The sequence below is a fragment of the Chiloscyllium punctatum genome, chromosome 9, assembly GCF_047496795.1.
Source record: "Chiloscyllium punctatum isolate Juve2018m chromosome 9, sChiPun1.3, whole genome shotgun sequence".
NCBI lineage: Eukaryota > Metazoa > Chordata > Chondrichthyes > Orectolobiformes > Hemiscylliidae > Chiloscyllium > Chiloscyllium punctatum.
Genome location: NC_092747.1, coordinates 99,417,800 through 99,435,166, shown reverse-complemented (window position 1 = coordinate 99,435,166; position 17,367 = coordinate 99,417,800). Strand labels below are relative to the sequence as shown.

General features: G+C 42.3%; 1 protein-coding gene across 1 annotated transcript in view; it reads left to right on the top strand.

Annotated features, from left to right (window-relative positions):
- The first annotated feature begins 12,834 nt into the window (after positions 1-12,834).
- The window catches only part of uchl3 (ubiquitin carboxyl-terminal esterase L3 (ubiquitin thiolesterase)), a 50,434-nt gene continuing 45,901 nt past the window's right edge, over positions 12,835-17,367 (top strand). The window contains exon 1 of the mRNA XM_072577964.1: positions 12,835-12,995. Within this exon, the coding sequence (XP_072434065.1) occupies positions 12,921-12,995 (75 nt within the window). The 5' untranslated portion in view covers positions 12,835-12,920. The remainder of the gene's footprint in view (positions 12,996-17,367) is intronic.

Below are 17,367 nucleotides of genomic sequence, written 5' to 3'. Positions count from 1 at the left end.
CAAAGTGGATAACCAGACATTTATCCACATTAAACTGCATCTGCCATGCATCTGCCCACTCACCTAACTTGTCCAGGTCACCCTGTAATCCCCTAACATCCTCATCACATTTCACCCTACCACCTAGCTTTGTGTCATCAGCAAATTTGCTAATGTTATTGCTGATACCATCTTCTATATCATTTACATATATTGTAAAAAGCTGCGGTCCCAGCACGGATCCCTGCGGTACCCCACTGGTCACTGCCTGCCATTTCGAAATGGAGCCGTTAATCACTACCCTTTGTTTCCTGTTAGCCAACCAATTCTCTATCCAATCTAGTACTTTGCCCCCAATCCCGTGCGCCCTAATTTTACTCACTAACCTCTTGTGTGGGACTTTATCAAAAGCTTTCTGAAAGTCCAGGTACACTACATCCACTGGATCTCCCTCGTCCATCTTCCGAGTTACATCCTCAAAAAATTCAAGAAGATTAGTCAAGCATGATTTCCCCTTCATAAATCCATGCTGACTCTGTCCTATCCTGTTACTATTATCCAGATGTGCCGTAATTTCATCCTTTATAATAGACTCCAGCATCTTTCCCACCACTGAGGTCAGACTAACTGGTCTATAATTTCCTGCTTTCTCCCGCCCACTCTTCTTAAAAAGTGGCACAACATTAGCCGCCCTCCAATCCTCAGGAACCAACCCGATTCTATTGAACTCTGGAAAATAATCACCAGCGCATCCACGATTTCCCGAGCCACCTCCTTCAGTACCCTGGGATGCAGGCCATCAGGTCCCGGAGACTTATCAACCTTCAGACCTAACAGTCTCTCCAACACCAAATCCTGGCAAATAGAAATTCCCTTAAGTTCAGGTCCTTCAGCCACTGTTACCTCAGGGAGATTGCTTGTGTCTTCCCCAGTGAACACAGATCTGAAGTACCCATTTAATTCCTCTGCCATTTCTTCGTTCCCAGTAATATATTCCCCTGCTTCTGTCTTCAAGGGCCCAATTTTTGTCCTAACCATTTTTTTGCCTTGGACATACCTAAAAAAGCTTTTACTATCCTCCTTTATATTCTTGGCCAGTTTACCTTCGTACCTCATTTTTTCTCTGCGTATTTCCTTCTTACTAATCCTCTGTTGTTCTTTAAAAGCTTCCCAGTCCTCCGTTTTCCCGCTTATCTTCGCTAAGTTATACTTTTTCTCTTTTAACCTTATATGTTTCTTTACTTCCCTTGTCAGCCACGGCCGCCCATGTCTCCTCCTGGGATCTTTCTTCCTTTTAGGAATGAACTGATCCTGCATCTTCTGCATTATACACAGAAATATCTGCCATTGTTCCTCCACGGTCTTCCCTGTTAAGGTATTAAACCATTGAACTTTGGCCAGTTGCTCCCTCATAGCTCCATATTTCCCTTTATTCAACTGAAATATTGTCACTTCAGATTGTACCCACTCCCTCTCAAATTGCAGATTGAAGCTTATTGTATTATGGTCACTACTTCCCAATGGCTCCTTCACTTCGAGGTCACTGACCAATTCTCGTTCGTTACACAATACCAGATCCAGAATCGCCTTATCCCTGGTCGGCTCCAGCACCAGCTGCACTAAAAATCCATCTCTGAGGCACTCCACAAAGTCTCTTTCTTGAGGCCCGATACCATCCTGATTCTCCCAGTCTACCTGCATGTTAAAATCCCCCATAACAACTGTAGTAACATCTTTGCGACAAGCCAATTTCAGCTCCTGATTCAACTTACCTCCAACATCCAGACTACTGTTTGGGGGCCTGTAGATGACTCCCATGAGGGTCTTTTTACCCTTAGTGTTTCGAAGCTCTATCCACACTGACTCTACATCCCCTGACTCTAGGTCCGCCCGCGCAAGGGACTGAATATCCTCCCTTACCAACAAGGCCACCCCACCCCCTCTGCCCGTCAGTCTATCCTTACGATAACACATGTAGCCTTGAATATTCATTTCCCAGGCCCTGTCCCCATGAAGCCACGTCTCAGTTATCCCCACAATATCGTATCTGCCAATTTCCAAAAGAGCCTCAAGCTCATCCACCTTGTGTCTAATGCTTCGTGCATTCATATATAGAATTTTTAATTTGTTACTGCTCTCACCCTTCCCCTCAACCCTTATTTCACTCAACTTTACAGCATGATGCCTTTTCCAGTTTTCTGCCTCCTTGATACAGTTGTCTTTCTTGACTTCTCTTGTTCTAACTACCCCTTCAATTTCCTTTTTAAACATCCTTTGCACAATCAATGGCCATATGTGATCCTTGTCAGTGATCAGTGTTTGTCACAGGAAGAAGATATACAATTTGACCCCTGATCTCCCCACTTCCAGCAGGCATTTCTGGTTTGGAAATGTTATCAGCCTTCACCTGAAGACTTTGAACTGTTTGTTATAATGTTATTGACTCTATTGCATGAGATAACTAATCCACTACACACCATTGTTCAAACCTGGGACTGTGTGGTTTAGCTACTAACTGAATTAAATTTGCTGAAATGTAGAGAGAGGCTATATGGCAGGTTTTGAGCAATTTTGCCTGGAACATCTTAGCAGAAAGCCTACTTTATGGCTACATTTTCTGCTTTAGATATTTCTGTCTTGGAAAGGTGAATTTTATTCTGTTTTTAGTTTTATTTTCAAATGTGTCGATTTATAAATTTGACTAATGCTGTGCATTTTAACATTGATAATGAGTAAAGGCACATTGAGAATGTTGACAGGTAATGCCCATTTATGTACTCAACCAAACTCTGACCATCACTTTGAAAGAGAGAACTGGAGAATCAAGTGAAATTGACCTTCTCCTTACACTATAAAGAAAACAATGCACCAGAGATAGAGTTTTTCCCAGCTTGCAGTTGTGATGATTTGAGTTTTACTTTGAGTCATACAACATGGAAGCAGATCCATCGGTCCAATTCATCTGATCTAGTCCCATATCCCCCAAACCCTTTTTTATTCAGGTACCATCCAGGTGCCTTTTAAATATTGTAATTGTACGAGCCTCCACTACTTCCTCTGGCAGCTCATTCCATACATACGTGAAAATGTTACCCCTTTTTAAAACTTTCTCCTCTCATCAGGTAAATTATTTGCCTATCCAATAGATAGATAGGTGCAGAGGCCAAAACTCCTTGCACTGACTCCAGGCTAAACTGGGCTTTGGAGAGCTAAAACACAGCTTCTACCGTCTGGTATTGTATTCCTCTAGATATAAGGGTCAGAGTTCCATTAGTCTTTTTGATTATTTTCTAAATGTCTGTGATATTTTAATGAACTCTGTTTGGGTTCCACTATTTTGAATTTTCCAATTTAGAGTATACCCTGCTCTATATTTTTTCGGCCCAGAGTGAATGATATCACATTTGGATATAATAAAATTGATTTACTGCAGTTTTGTACATTCACTCAATCTGTCTGATCTTAGGCTGCTGTTAGAATCCAGGTGTCCAAGTAATCAATACTTTGAACATATTTTCTATCCTCCCAGAGTCCTTTTGCAGATCTCCCCTTCCTTCCAAGTTATTGTAGCCATGGAAAGTCATCCTCTCCATTTTGATTTGCCATTGGTATTCTAACCATCTGCGTCCACTAACATTAAATTTTTATGTATTTTCTAGATTGAATTACTTCAGTACTCTGACTACCTGCCACCAATTCAGTTGCCAGTTCAAATCATCTCTTGTGAATGTTTTAATATTCCAGTACTTGCTATATGATTTACATCTTCCCTATTTGTTTAGCTTTATACAATTGATCTATTAAACTAATTGACCTACAATGGTATTTGTATACAGAGAGCTAAGTCTTTGGGTTGCAATAATTCATGCAGGTATAATTTGACTCCCTGTTTCAATGCTACTGTTTCTGTCTATTTTATGTTTCTGTTCTAAATTCTTTTGTCCTCCATTTATAATGGGAGCTTCCTATGTAAACATGTCACCATGTGAGTACAATGTTTTGCCAAGGATGGCAGTAGCTTAATCCCTCCTTGCCTTATCCTGTGCCCAGCATTTGTTTCAGAGGTTTTGGAGTCAGCTTTACGTTGCTTTGTTGCATAGTCTTAATTCTAAGTGTGCCCCCTGGTTATCCAGCTGTGTATTGAGATTCTGATAAAGAGAGCTTTTCTTGAGCTGACTACTGTGAAGACTGAAGAGACCTAGAGTTTCAGCTACATAATTCTTTCAAATTTGCGTCACAAGTAGACAGGGTGGTTAAGGAGGAATTAAGCATGCTTGCTTTCATTGCTCAGACCGCTGAGTATAGGAGTTGGAATGTTAGGTTGAGGTTGTACAGGATGTTGGGTGAGGCCTTTTCTGGTGCCCTCACCTCTGGGTGCCCTGTTATTAGGGAAGGTATTATTAAACTAGAGTGGATTCAGAAAGAGGTAATAACAATGACTGCAGATGCTGGAAACCAGATTCTGGATTAGCGGTGCTGGAAGAGCACAGCAGTTCAGGCAGCATCCAAGTAGCTTCGAAATCGACGTTTCGGGCAAAAGCCCTTCATTTATTCCTGATGAAGGGCTTTTGCCCGAAACGTCGATTTCGAAGCGACTTGGATGCTGCCTGAACTGCTGTGCTCTTCCAGCACCACTAATCCAGAATCTGGATTCAGAAAAGACTTACTAGGATATTGCTGGAAATGGAAGGTTTGAGATATTGAATTGAATTGAATTTATTGTCACCTGTACTGAGGCACAGTGAAAAGCTATATAACCTGGAAAACTAGGATTTTCTTCATATGGAGGTTGAGGCTTATTAAAATCAGAGGCATTGATAAGGTCTTTTCCCTAGAGTGGGGGCGTTCAAAGCCAAGAGGCATATTTTAAGGTGAGAAGAGAAAGATTTTAAAAAGTTGAGGAGCTTTTCCAAGGAGTGGTTTATATTTAGAATGAACCACCAGGGAAAATGGTGGGTGCAGGTACAGCTACTATATTTAAAATTCTGGATTAGTGGTGCTGGAAGAGCACAGCAGTTCAGGCAGCATCCAACGAGCAGCGAAATCAACGTTTCGGGCAAAAGCCCTTCATCAGGAATAAAGGCAGTGAGCCTGAAGCATGGAGAGATAAGCTAGAGGAGGGTGGGGGTGGGGAGAGAGTAGCATAGAGTACAATGGGTGAGTGGGGGAGGAGATGAAGGTGACGCCTGGAGGAAGAACGCCTCATCTTCCGCCTCGGAACACTTCAACCCCAGGGCATCAATGTGGACTTCAACAGCTTCCTCATTTCCCCTTCCCCCACCTCATCCAAGTTTCAAACTTCCAGCTCAGTTACTGTCTCCTTGACTTGTCCGACCTGCCTATCTTCTTTTCCACCTATCCATTCCACCCTCTCCTCCTTGACCTATCACCTTCATCTCCTCCCCCACTCACCCATTGTACTCTATGCTACTCTCTCCCCACCCCCACCCTCCTCTAGCTTATCTCTCCATGCTGCAGGCTCACTGCCTTTATTCCTGATGAAGGGCTTTTGCCCGAAACGTTGATTTTGCTGCTCGTTGGATGCTGCCTGAACTGCTGTGCTCTTCCAGCACCACTAATCCAGTATTTGATTTTCAGCATCTGCAGTCATTGTTTTTACTATATTTAAAAGATAAGTTGGATAAGTTCATGAATAGGAAAGGTTTGGAGGGATATGGGCCAAGTTCAGGCACGTGTGACTTGCTTAGTCTGGGATTATGCTCTGCATGGACTGTTTGGACCAAAGGATCAGTTTTTGTGCTGTATGATTTTTTTGGATGCTCTGAATGGACCTAATGTTGCAAGATCTTGCTGTCCTTGACTGTGAGTGAGCGAATAGAGTAGAGCTGGGAAAAGCCTAGCAGGTCAGGCAGCATCAGAGGAGAAGGGGAGTCGATGTTTCAGGTTGGAATTTTTCAGAAAGCTTCATTCTTTATTCACTCTGACTCTCCAGCTTCTGCCGTATTCACTATCTCCCAATTGACTGTGAATGAGCCTGATGCCCCATACTTTTACCAGCTTTTGACCAGGTTCCACACAAAAGATTAGTAAGGAAACGTAAAGCTTATCTTATCGGAGGTAATGCATTGACATGGATAGAGAACTGTTTGACAGTCAGGAAGCAGAGAATTGGAATAAATGGGTCCTTTTCAGAGTGGCAGGCAGTGATGAGTGGGGTGCAGCAAAGTTCAGTGATGGGACCTCAGCTGCTCAGCATTAACAATTTGAATGAAGGAATTGAGTGCCATATCTCCAAATTTGCAGATGATACTAAGCTGAGTGCCAGTGTGTTTGCTGTGAGGAGGAAGCGTAAGAGGCTGTGGGGTGACTTGGACAGGCTGGCTGAGTGGGCAATTACTTGGCAAGTGCAATATGATGTGGGTAAATGTGAAGTTATCCACTTTGGGCACAGAAACAGGAAGGCAGATTATTATCTGAATGGTAGCAGCTTAGGAAAAGGTGAAGCACAGCAAAACCTAGGTGTCATGGTGGAACATTCGCTGAAGGTTGGCAATGCAGGTGCAGCAGGCAGGAAAGCTAATGGCATGCTCGCTTTCATAGCGAGAGGATATGAGTATAGGAGAAGGGATGTCTTGCTACAGTTATACAGGGCATTGGTGAGGTCATACCTTGTGTATTGTGTGCAGTTATGGTCTCCTAGTCTGAGGAAGGACATGCTTGTTACTGAGAGAGCCCAGCAAAGGTTCACCAGACTGATTCCCGGGATGACAGAACTGACACATGATGAAAGACTGGATTGACTGTGCTTGTACTCACAGGAATTTGGAAGAATGAGGGGGTATCTCACAGAAATGGATTAAATCCTGATGGGATTGGACAGGTTAGATGCGGGAAGAATGTTAGGGAAATCCAGAATAAGGGGACACAATATAAGAATAAGGGATAAGCCATTCAGGACTGAGGTGAGGAAGAATTTCTTCACTCAGGTGTGGACCTGGGAAGTTCTCTCCCACGAGAAACTGTTGGTGTCGGTTCATATAGATGTCTTCAAGAGGGAGCTGGATGTGGCCCATGTGGCTAAAGGGATCAAGGGGTATAGGATACAGAGATTGCATGATCAGCCATGATCATATTGAATGGTGGTACAGGCTCGAAGGGCTGAGTGGCCTATTCCTGCACTGATTTTCTAAGTTCCTAACTTTTTATTGTCATTTGTCTTCCACACTAAAAGTCTCAATCATCCTTTGTTACTTGAAAGCCTGATTTTTAAAAAATGACTTATTTGTTGTCACTACTTCTACCCAACACAAACTCCAAATAATTTGGAACTGCGACCTTACTCTTCCTTTGCACAAACTGCAGATGCATTCATCTGGCCTTGCTAAGTCTTACTGTCTTTCCTAAAAGCCCCGAATACCTATAGCTCATCTTCACATCCGTCCATTGTCTTGTATCATGTTCTGTTGTCCTAAATCCCCATGTTTCTGGACCCTGATTTATTGAATATTACTTCAGCCACTAGCTACCTACTCCCCACTATTGGTGGCAGTGTGTTCTTTCATCGTACTCTTGCATTCTTAGCCTCTTACCTGTCTCGTGTCCTTGAAAACTATACACACATTTCACAGACACTCCTCCCAAATTACTTGAAGACAGGTTGACACACACATTCTGTCAGATGAGATTAAATATAAATCTGTTTTACAGGCATCAACTGAAGCCACAAGGTAACAGTTCCAACAAATTAAAGTTTTGCACTTAATCTCTGTTTGGCACTTGAGCAATGGGGAATAAATAATAGTCAGTCTGTTTTGAAGGCTAAGTTTTTTTTTCTGTTGCCCATCTTTACTTTTCCCTTTCACTTCTTTCTAGACAACTTCCAACTGCAAAGACTGATGGGTTGTTTTAGCTCATGCTTTGGACCATAATTCTGCATAAATCTTGCAACGTGGACTTGCCCTGTTTTGCAGATTTGTAACTGCAGGGATCTTTGGGATGGTATTTCTACCCCAATGTCCCTTCATAGGAATTTTCCTGTAGGCTGCTCAATCAAATTGACAAGGGTCTCTCCCAAGAGTGTATTCTCAGGAAATTCTTGATGCTGTGTCTGCTTGGATAGAATCTTGTGCTAATGGCTGCAAATGTTTGGATATATGAGATGGGAGCTTGGAGTTACCACGTGATAGTGCTGGTTTGGTTGGTGCAGTTTTCTGCCCTTACCCCCTCTGAATATCACCAGAACTGACTGCAAAAGATTTCAGAATTTTAGTTGCAAGTCAAACCCACGAGGTGAATTAATTTCCTTTTCCTTTGGGAGTTTCCACTGATACCCTCATCTGCCTGCCTTTTGTGGACTAAAGACAATGCTGAGTCTTTCGGGTGCAAAGACACAGAGGGGTACATTTTCAAAGAATTGAATCATAGAGATGTACAGCACAGAAACAGACCCTTTGGTCCAACCCGTCCGTGCCGACCAGATATCCCAACCTAATTTAGTTCCATTTGCCAGCACCCAACCCATATCCCTCTAAGACCTTCCTATTCACATGCCTTTTAAATGTTGCAATTGTACAAGGCTCTATCACTACTTCTGGCAGCTCATTCCATACACATACCACCCTCTGCATGAAAACGTTACCCCTTAGGTCTTTTTTATAGCTTTCCCCTCTCACCCTAAACCTATGCCCTCTAGTTCTGGACTCCCTATCCCCAGGGAAGAGACTTTGTCTATTTATCCTATCCATGCCCCTCATGATTTTATAAACCTCCATAAGGTCATGCCTCAGCCTCCGATGCTCCAGGGAAACAGCTCCAGCTATTTCAATCTCTCCCAGTAGCTCAAATCTTCCAATCCTGGCAACATCCTTGTAAATTTTTTCTGAACCCTTTCAAGTGTCACAAAATCCTTCTGATAGGAAGGAGACCAGAATTGCACGCAATATTCCAAAAGTGGCTTAACCAATGTCCTGTACAACTGCAACATGACCTCCCAACTCCTATACTCGATGCTCTGACCAATAAAGGAAAGCATACCAAATGCTGCCTTCACTATCCTATCTACCTGCGACTCCACTTTCAAGGAGCTATGAACCTGCATTCCAAGGTCTCTTTGTTCAGCAACAGGATCATATTTTACAAAAATGTACGCACAATCTGACTACTGTGTGCCGGTCTAACCAGAAGATAATTTTGCATATATGTCATTTGCAGTCATTTAAAACTGAGTCACACTCAGTTGGTCACTTGGCACTAGTTTAAAATGTCTTGTTTTTTAAGATAAATCTAGTTTCAGCTGTATTGATTAAACTTTGGGTTACCAGTCTTAAAACTATGGAGGATTTTGTTTTGGATGGGAAAATTAAAGAGAAATGCTGTCAAAAGCAACTCAGTTGGTACATGGCATTTGGTGTGCAGATTAGTTAGATTCAATTCCCTTCAGAATTAGGCCCGTCGGCCCAATCCATCCACACTGACCCTCTGAAGAGTAACCCACCCAGACCCCTTTCCCTCTGACTAGTGCGCCTAACACTGTGGGCAATTTAGGATGACCAGTTCACCTGGCCTTCACATCTTTGGATTGTGGGAGGAAACCAGAGCACCCGGAAGAAACCCCCACAGCCATGGGGGGATGTGCAAACTCCACACAGACAGTCACCTGAGGTTGGAATTGAACCTGGGACCTTGGTGCTGTGAGGCAGCAGTGCTAACCACTGAGCCAGCATGCCACCCCATCTTAGGGGTCGGGATCATGAACCCTTTTCAAAATTACGACAATTTCTGGAAATGCCCAAAGTGGAAACTCTACCCCAAGGTGGTTAGTATCATGGTTGAGAATTCTTTACTCCTACCCTGCCCTCTGTTCCAATGTTCTACCTTTCAGTTTTTGAAAAGATTATACTTAAACTGCAAGTCTGAAGTCATGAAAGGCTTACAACGAACACCATAATTTCTCAGCCGATAGCAGAAAAAATTGGAAATCATCATTTATAACATTCTGCTGAGTCAAGCCTTTTGCTTGGATTATAGCATCAGCACATTCCTGTGAATGTAGCGTACTGGGTCAAGTGATGAAAGTATTCTGTTTATGGAGAAACATTGACTCAGATGCTTCTTACTCTGCAGATTCTTGGTAGATGAAAACTTATTCATCTTTATGCCAACTGCGAATTCCACTGTGCAAAATTCCTTGAGTTACAGTTTGACTTCTGGCAGTGGTTTCTAGTTATGTGGAACTGCTGATGAAAACTGCAATTAAGTTGTATACAGTTGTGTTGTAAGAATGAATTAGTTCAAGCTAAATAAACAGTGGCGACAGAAGAGACTGTTGAGTAGACTTCAACTTGGAGTTTTTCACTAATTATTTCCTTTTTATTCAGGAGATATAAATTTGGACAAAGTTGTACATTCAGATAAACACTGATAGTCTTCTGGCACTTGTGAACTGGTTCTACATCTGACAGGCATTGCAGTTTGTGGGGGACCACAGAGAGAAGTATGTCATGTCAGTGGGACACCGTTGGAGTTTTGGATCATGCAGGGGGAGAAAAAGGTCACTCCATTTTACATTGAACTCTTGACATTCTCGTGGAATACTGATTATCAAAAGGGGGAGCAGTGAAGACAGTTGACTGTGTGTTTGATTTGACAATACAGTAGTTCACTTATTACCTTTAACCAGCAATAAAAGAAAACAGTCTAATGGTGACTATCATCGATTGTCTAATTCACTAATGTCCTTCAGGATAAGAATTCTGCCATTCTTGTCTGATCTGACCTATATGTGCCTCTGGACCTGCTGCAATGTGGTTGACTCTTAACTCTCTCCTGGGCAAATGAGGACAGGTAAGAAATAGAGGTCCAGCCAACAAAAAAAAGGAAATGTGTACCCTGCAAGGAAGAAGCTTATATTTGGAGAGATTGGAACCAAATATGTAAAATAATGGCCTTTCTATAAAAACCAAATTGGTTGAGACTATAGACTAAAAGTAGTTGTGTATTCATTTTAAAAGCTGCCTTCTAGTGCTGAATGGTATTGGCACTGATGGATTGAAATTTCCTGGTTCATTTCCACCAGAGACTGCGATCCTAGCAATTTTCAAAAATCAACAACGGGAATCATCCATCATTTTAAACAGATGCTAATGGAAGTTTTTGTTTCATTGCAAATTTAAAATTGTGAAATAGAAGTGCTGATAATATTGCAGTCTGCTGCTTGAATGTTTTACACCAGAAGAATCAAACAGCTCTCCTTTCACACTCGATTTAAAAAGCACACAATACCAGGCTATAGTCCAACAGGTTTATTTGGAAGCACTAGCTTTCGGAGCTTATTTTCTTTAAGATCCTGTCTCACTAGCTACCTGATGAAGGAGCAGTGCTCTGAAAGCGAGTGCTTCCAAATAAACCTGTTGTTGTGTTGTTCTTAAATTTGTCCACCCCAGTCCAACACCGGCACCACCTCATCATTCACACTAGATGGCGATGTTAGTTTGTGATCATAACTTGGCTTCACAAGTTGGACAGTCATGTCTTTTCATAATAGCTGTGCAAAAGGAGTTTTTGCCACAGGCACAGCTAAGTGAACAGGACAAAAGTTGATTTAAACAAATATTCTTTAAACTAAGCTGTTCGTCTGAAAAGATATTGCCAGAAATATCATCTTTAAATAATTTTGTTTGAAACTTCTGAAAATAACGAGGGAATACTGTAAACTAATGGCAAAACCAAAGTTATGTATATTTGTCTCATTTTAATAATTTAAAACTGAGTTACTCACAAGTGGTCAGTTGACTCTGATTTAAAATGTATGGGTTTTTTATAAGATGAATCTCTAGTTTCAGCTGTATTGATCAAACTTTGCCTAGTTACACTCTTAAATCTATGGAGAATTGTGTTTAAGCAAGGAAAATTGAGAAGTAATACTGTCAAAAGCAGCTCAATTGATTCGTGACATTTAGCATGTAATAATATGCAAATTAGTTTATGTAGGAACTTATGGGTTGGGGTGATGGACCCTTTTCAAATGGTGACAATTTCTGGAAACGCCAGTTGTGCCCAAAGTGGAAACTCCACCCCGATAATATCGTGTTTCAGACTACTCCCACTCTTACTCTGTCAAAACCTGTCCTCTGTCCCAATGTTCCGCCCTTCAGCTTTTTAAACCATGGTTTATGATGTTAACTTCGGCTATAAGTGATGGGAGAGTGGTGACTTTAGAAAGGAAACATCAGTGAGTGTGTTGCTGCCCTCCTGAGGTTAAAAAGAGTAATCAGATGCCAGTTGTGGCTCAGTTAGTAATACTCAAGTCCCTGAGTCTAAAGGTTGTGGGACTGCTCTCCCTTTCCAGAGACTTGAGTACAATATTTAAGCTCTAAGACTCCTAGTGCATCACTGATGAAGCACCGTATTGTTGGAGGTGCCTTGTTGCAGAAGAGATGTTAAATCGAGGCAGTGTCTGCCCTTTCGGGTCATTATTTTTAAAAAACTAGCATCACATTTTGAAAAGTAACAGGCAATTTACCCCCTATACTTCGATCAGTTTATATTCCTCTGTCAACTTAAAAAAAAAACAGTCTTCTTGCTGTTTGTTCCATTGTAGTTTTTTTAGGAGATTTGTATTGCAAATTGGCTGCTGCACTTTGTAAATTATTACAGTGACTACACTTTGGAAATATTTCATCGCTTTGGGACCTGCGTTCAAGAGAAGCCCAAAATACAAGTACTGTAATTTGTGCTCACTTGTTTGAATACCAGAAGTCTTCATTGACACTGTATAAGAGTCTTTGCTTTCTAAAGCAACAATGGGGTGTTTGAATCATACTATTCTGTGTGGGTTTCATTCTATTTGGTGAATTTTAATTGTATGTACGATGAATATGTAAAGAAGAATTTACCTGTCGAATTGACTTGAAGCATTTTCCCACCAGTTTGTGCAGCAACTAGGATTACTGCCCACCTGGCAATTTGGCGACGTCTTTGGAATGGATCCGGAACTACTGAGTTTGGTGCCACGACCCGTTTGCTCGATTCTTTTACTCTTCCCAGTTACAGAAAAGGTACTTGTTTTTCTTTCATAATGTCTGGTAACCACTTGAACTAAAAGATGCTGCAACAAGGGACTCTCAAGATGAGGCACATCATTAGATTAGATTACTTACAGTGTGGAAACAGGCCCTTCGGCCCAACAAGTCCACACCGCCCCGCCGAAGCGCAACCCACCCAGACCCCTACCCCTACATCTACATCTACCCCTTACCTAATACTACGGGCAATTTAGCATGGCCAATTCACCTGACCTGCACATCTTTGGACTGTGGGAGGAAACCGGAGCACCCGGAGGAAACCCACGCAGACACGGGGAGAGCGTGCAAACTCCACACAGTCAGTCGCCTGAGGTGGGAATTGAACCCAGGTCTCTGGCGCTGTGAGGCAGCAGTGCTAACCACTGTGCCACCGTGCCGCCCATGTTATATATTCCTAAAGTGCAGGCCTACATTTTCTCCATGTATACTTTTCAGTACTGTTTTGTGTTATCATTAGTGGCATGTTTTATATAAGAAATAATCATTCAAGGGAAGGCTCCCAAAAATAATACTTGTGAATATTAAACTGGTGTTTGATAGTTTGCAGAGCTAGGAATTAATCTCTGTTGAATGTACTTTTTATTTTACTCTCCTCCTCCTCCTCCTCTTGCTCATTCCTTCCTCATTGTGGTGATACATTTTTATAGTTTTGTTTTCTTGGTGGTAGTCATGGATTGTAAAATGATTAGAGCAGGGTTGTCTCTATACAGACTTTCCACTGGGCCCAGGACAGGGTTCAAGGAATGTGGAGTGTGGCTGTTTTGTATATAATTGTGGAGTGAGCTGGCTGTTTCATTCAGGGAAGCTAAGAATGGCTCATAGATCATTATGGTAGACTCTCCGTTGCCAAAACTGGTGGTGGACGCCAGTGGGTTTGGCCTTCTTGAAGGATGTGAGTTAGTTCAATGTAACATAGATGCACTACATACTTAAATTCAAAAGAAAGAATGGCAAATTACAAGTTTGCCCTGTACGCCTCTCCTATACAGGCACTCATGAGTATTCAATAGCATAACTTATCTCCATGAATACTGATGCATTTGATAAGGTTCTCCTGCTGAGATATTTGTATCATCGATAGTCACAGGTGAGGTGCTGGAAGACTGGAGATTGGCAAATGTGGTGCCACTGTTTAAGGAGGGCGGTAAAGACAAGCCAGGGAACTATAGACCGGTGAGCCTGATCTCAGTGGTGGGCAAGTTGTTGGAGGGAATCCTGAGGGTCAGGATGCACATGTGTTTGGAAAGGCAAGGACTGATTCGGGACAGTCAACATGACTTTGTGCGTGGGAAATCATGTCTCACAAACTTGATTGAGTTTTTTGAAAAAGTAACAAAGAAGATTGAGGGCAGAGCAGTAGATGTGATCTATATGGACTTCAGTAAGGCGTTTGACAAGGTTCCCCATGGGAGACTGATTAGCAAGGTTAGATCTCATGGAACACAGGGAGAACTAGCCATTTGGATACAGAACTGGCTCAAAGGTAGAAGACAGAGGGTGGTGGTGGAGGGTTGTTTTTCTGAGTGGAGGCCTGTGACCAGTGGAGTGCCATAAGGATGGGTGCTGGGCCCTCTACTTTTTGTCATTTACATAAATGCTTTGGATGCGAGCATAAGAGGTACAGTTAGTAAGTTTGCAGATGACACCAAAATTGGAGGTGTAGTGGACAGTGAAGAGGCTTACCTCCAATTACAACAAGATCTGGACCAGATGGGCCAATGGGTTGAGAAGTGGCAGATGGAGTTTAATTCAGATAAATGCGAGGTGCTGCATTTTGGGAAAGCAAATCTTAGCAGGACTTGTACACTTAATGGTAAGATCCTAGGGAGTGTTGCTGAACAAAGAGACCTTGGAGTGCAGTTTCATAGCTCCTTGAAAGTGGAGTCACAGGTAGATAGGATAGTGAAGAAGGCATTTGGTATGCTTTTCTTGATTGGTCAGAGTATTGAGTACAGGAGTTGGGAGGTCATGTTGCAGCTGTACAGGACATTGATTAGGCCACTGTTGGAACACTGTGCAATTCTGCTCTCCTTCCGATCGGAAATATGTTGTGAAACTTGAAAGGGTTCAGAAAAGATTTACAAGGATGTTTCCAGGGTTGGAGGATTTGAGCTACAGGGAGAGGCTGAATAGGCTGGGGCTGTTTTACCTGGAGCGTTGGAGACTGAGGGGTGACCTTATCGAGGTTTACAAAATTGAGGGTCATGGACAAAGTCTTTTCCCTGGGGTTGGGGAGTCCAGAACTAGAGGCCATAGGTTTAGGGTGAGAGGGGAAAGATATGAAAGAGACCTAAGGGGCAACTTTTTCACGTAGAGGGTGGTACGTGTATAGAATGAGCTGCCAGAGGATGTGGTGGAGGATGGTACAATTGCAACCTTTAAGAGGCATTCGGATGGGTATATGAATAGGAAGAGTTTGGAGGGATATGGGCCGGGTGCTGGCAGGTTGGACTAGATTGGGTTGGGATATCTGGTCGGCATGGACGGGTTAGACCGAAGGGTCTGTTTCCATGCTGTACATCTCTATGACTCTATAACTGCTAATATGTAGTCTGATCTGAATGTTACACACCCCTTCTCATTTTGTACAGCCTTGCTTGAGTTCATCGAAGACAAACTTGGATTGAATTGGAGCATCCTTAACCTGTATAAGTCTTTAAGGACCTGTACACGAGCACACTAAATCTGAACCAGTTGTTTTTCCAATTCCCTAGCTGCTGAATGAACGCAGCTGGCTCATTTCCTGGGAGAATTCTAAAATTAGAGAAAGCACCGAAATGATACACCACAGAAGGAGGCCATTAAGCCCATCTTACCTATGGTGACCTGAATACACTGGATGCCCTGTGTAATTTCATCATCCTCCACACGGCCTGTAGTCCTGATGCTTACAGCATTAAAGGGCAGATCTAGCTACATTTTTGAACGAGGTTAGGGTCTCTGCCTCCCACCGCCACTCAAGCAGCACATTACAGACACCTACCACTGTCTGATTTTTAGAACAACGTTTGTCTTTGCATCCCTTCTAATTCTTCTGCTCCTTAACTTGGTTCTATGATTTTTGAACCTTCTGCCAAAGGAGACCGAGCAGACAGGAGGAACCTATCTCTATCCCTCACAATTTTACAGACTTCAATCATGTCACCTGTCGGTCTTCTCTGACCCAAGACAAAAAACCTCAACCCCTCCAATCTGGCATTGGAGATGCAGTTCTCCGGCAACCCTGTACTAAATCTTCTTTGCACTCTTTCCAAAGCAATTATGTCCTTCCTGTAATGTGGTGATAAGAACTGTATACATTACTCCAGTTGTAGCCTCACTAATATCTTGTATAGTTTCATCAATTTATCCCTACTTTTTTATATTCTATACCTCTGCAAGTAAAGAAGAACATTACATATGCCGCCTTTACAAGCTCATCTATCTATACTGCTACCTTTAGGGACCTGTACACTCTCTCACTAAATCCAAATTGTTAATGTATAAAACAAACAGTAGGGGGTCCTACGCCAGGCACCACAAAAACACCACTTGAAACAAATTTTCATTCACAAGGGCAGCCAATGACTATTACCCTTTTTTTCCTGTTATTAAGCCAACTTTCAATCCAACACAACACATACCCTGTATCCCCCATGGGCTTTTCTTTTATTGCCCAGTCTGCCATGTATGATGTTGTCAAATACCTCACTAAATCTAATTCCTGATGAAGGCCTTATACCTGAAACGTTGACTCTCCTGCTCCTCGGATGCTGCCTGACCTGCTGCGCTTTTCCACCACCACACTCTCGATTCTCACTAAAATCCTTGCAGACCACAATCACTGCACTACTCTCATTAATCCTTCCTCAAGGAAATCAATCAAATTTGTAAAGTGTGACCTTTCCCTAACAAAGCAATCTTGACTATCCCTGGCTGGTCCAAGCCGAAGTGACAGTATATCAGATTTCTCAGGATTGATTCTAATAATTTGCCCATCACCAAAGTAAAACTAACTGGCTTTTATTATTAGCTTTCTCCTTTCTGTCATTTTGAACAAAGGAACCATATTTGCATTCTTCTAGTTCTCCAGCACCTCACCAAGTGAAGAATCCTCAGAACATCAGCTAATTCCTCCCTGATCTACTTAAACATCCTAGAGACCAAACCGTGTAGCCCTAGCGACTTACCCACTTTTAAGGATTCCAACTCCTTTAACACTTCCTCTCCCATTATGATTATTTTGTTCAATATTTCACACTGCTCCTCTTGGATTACTACATCCACAACATACCTTACCTATGTGAATGTACAAACAAAAACTTCATTTCAAATTCTTCCCAAATCCTCTGAACTTCCACGCAAG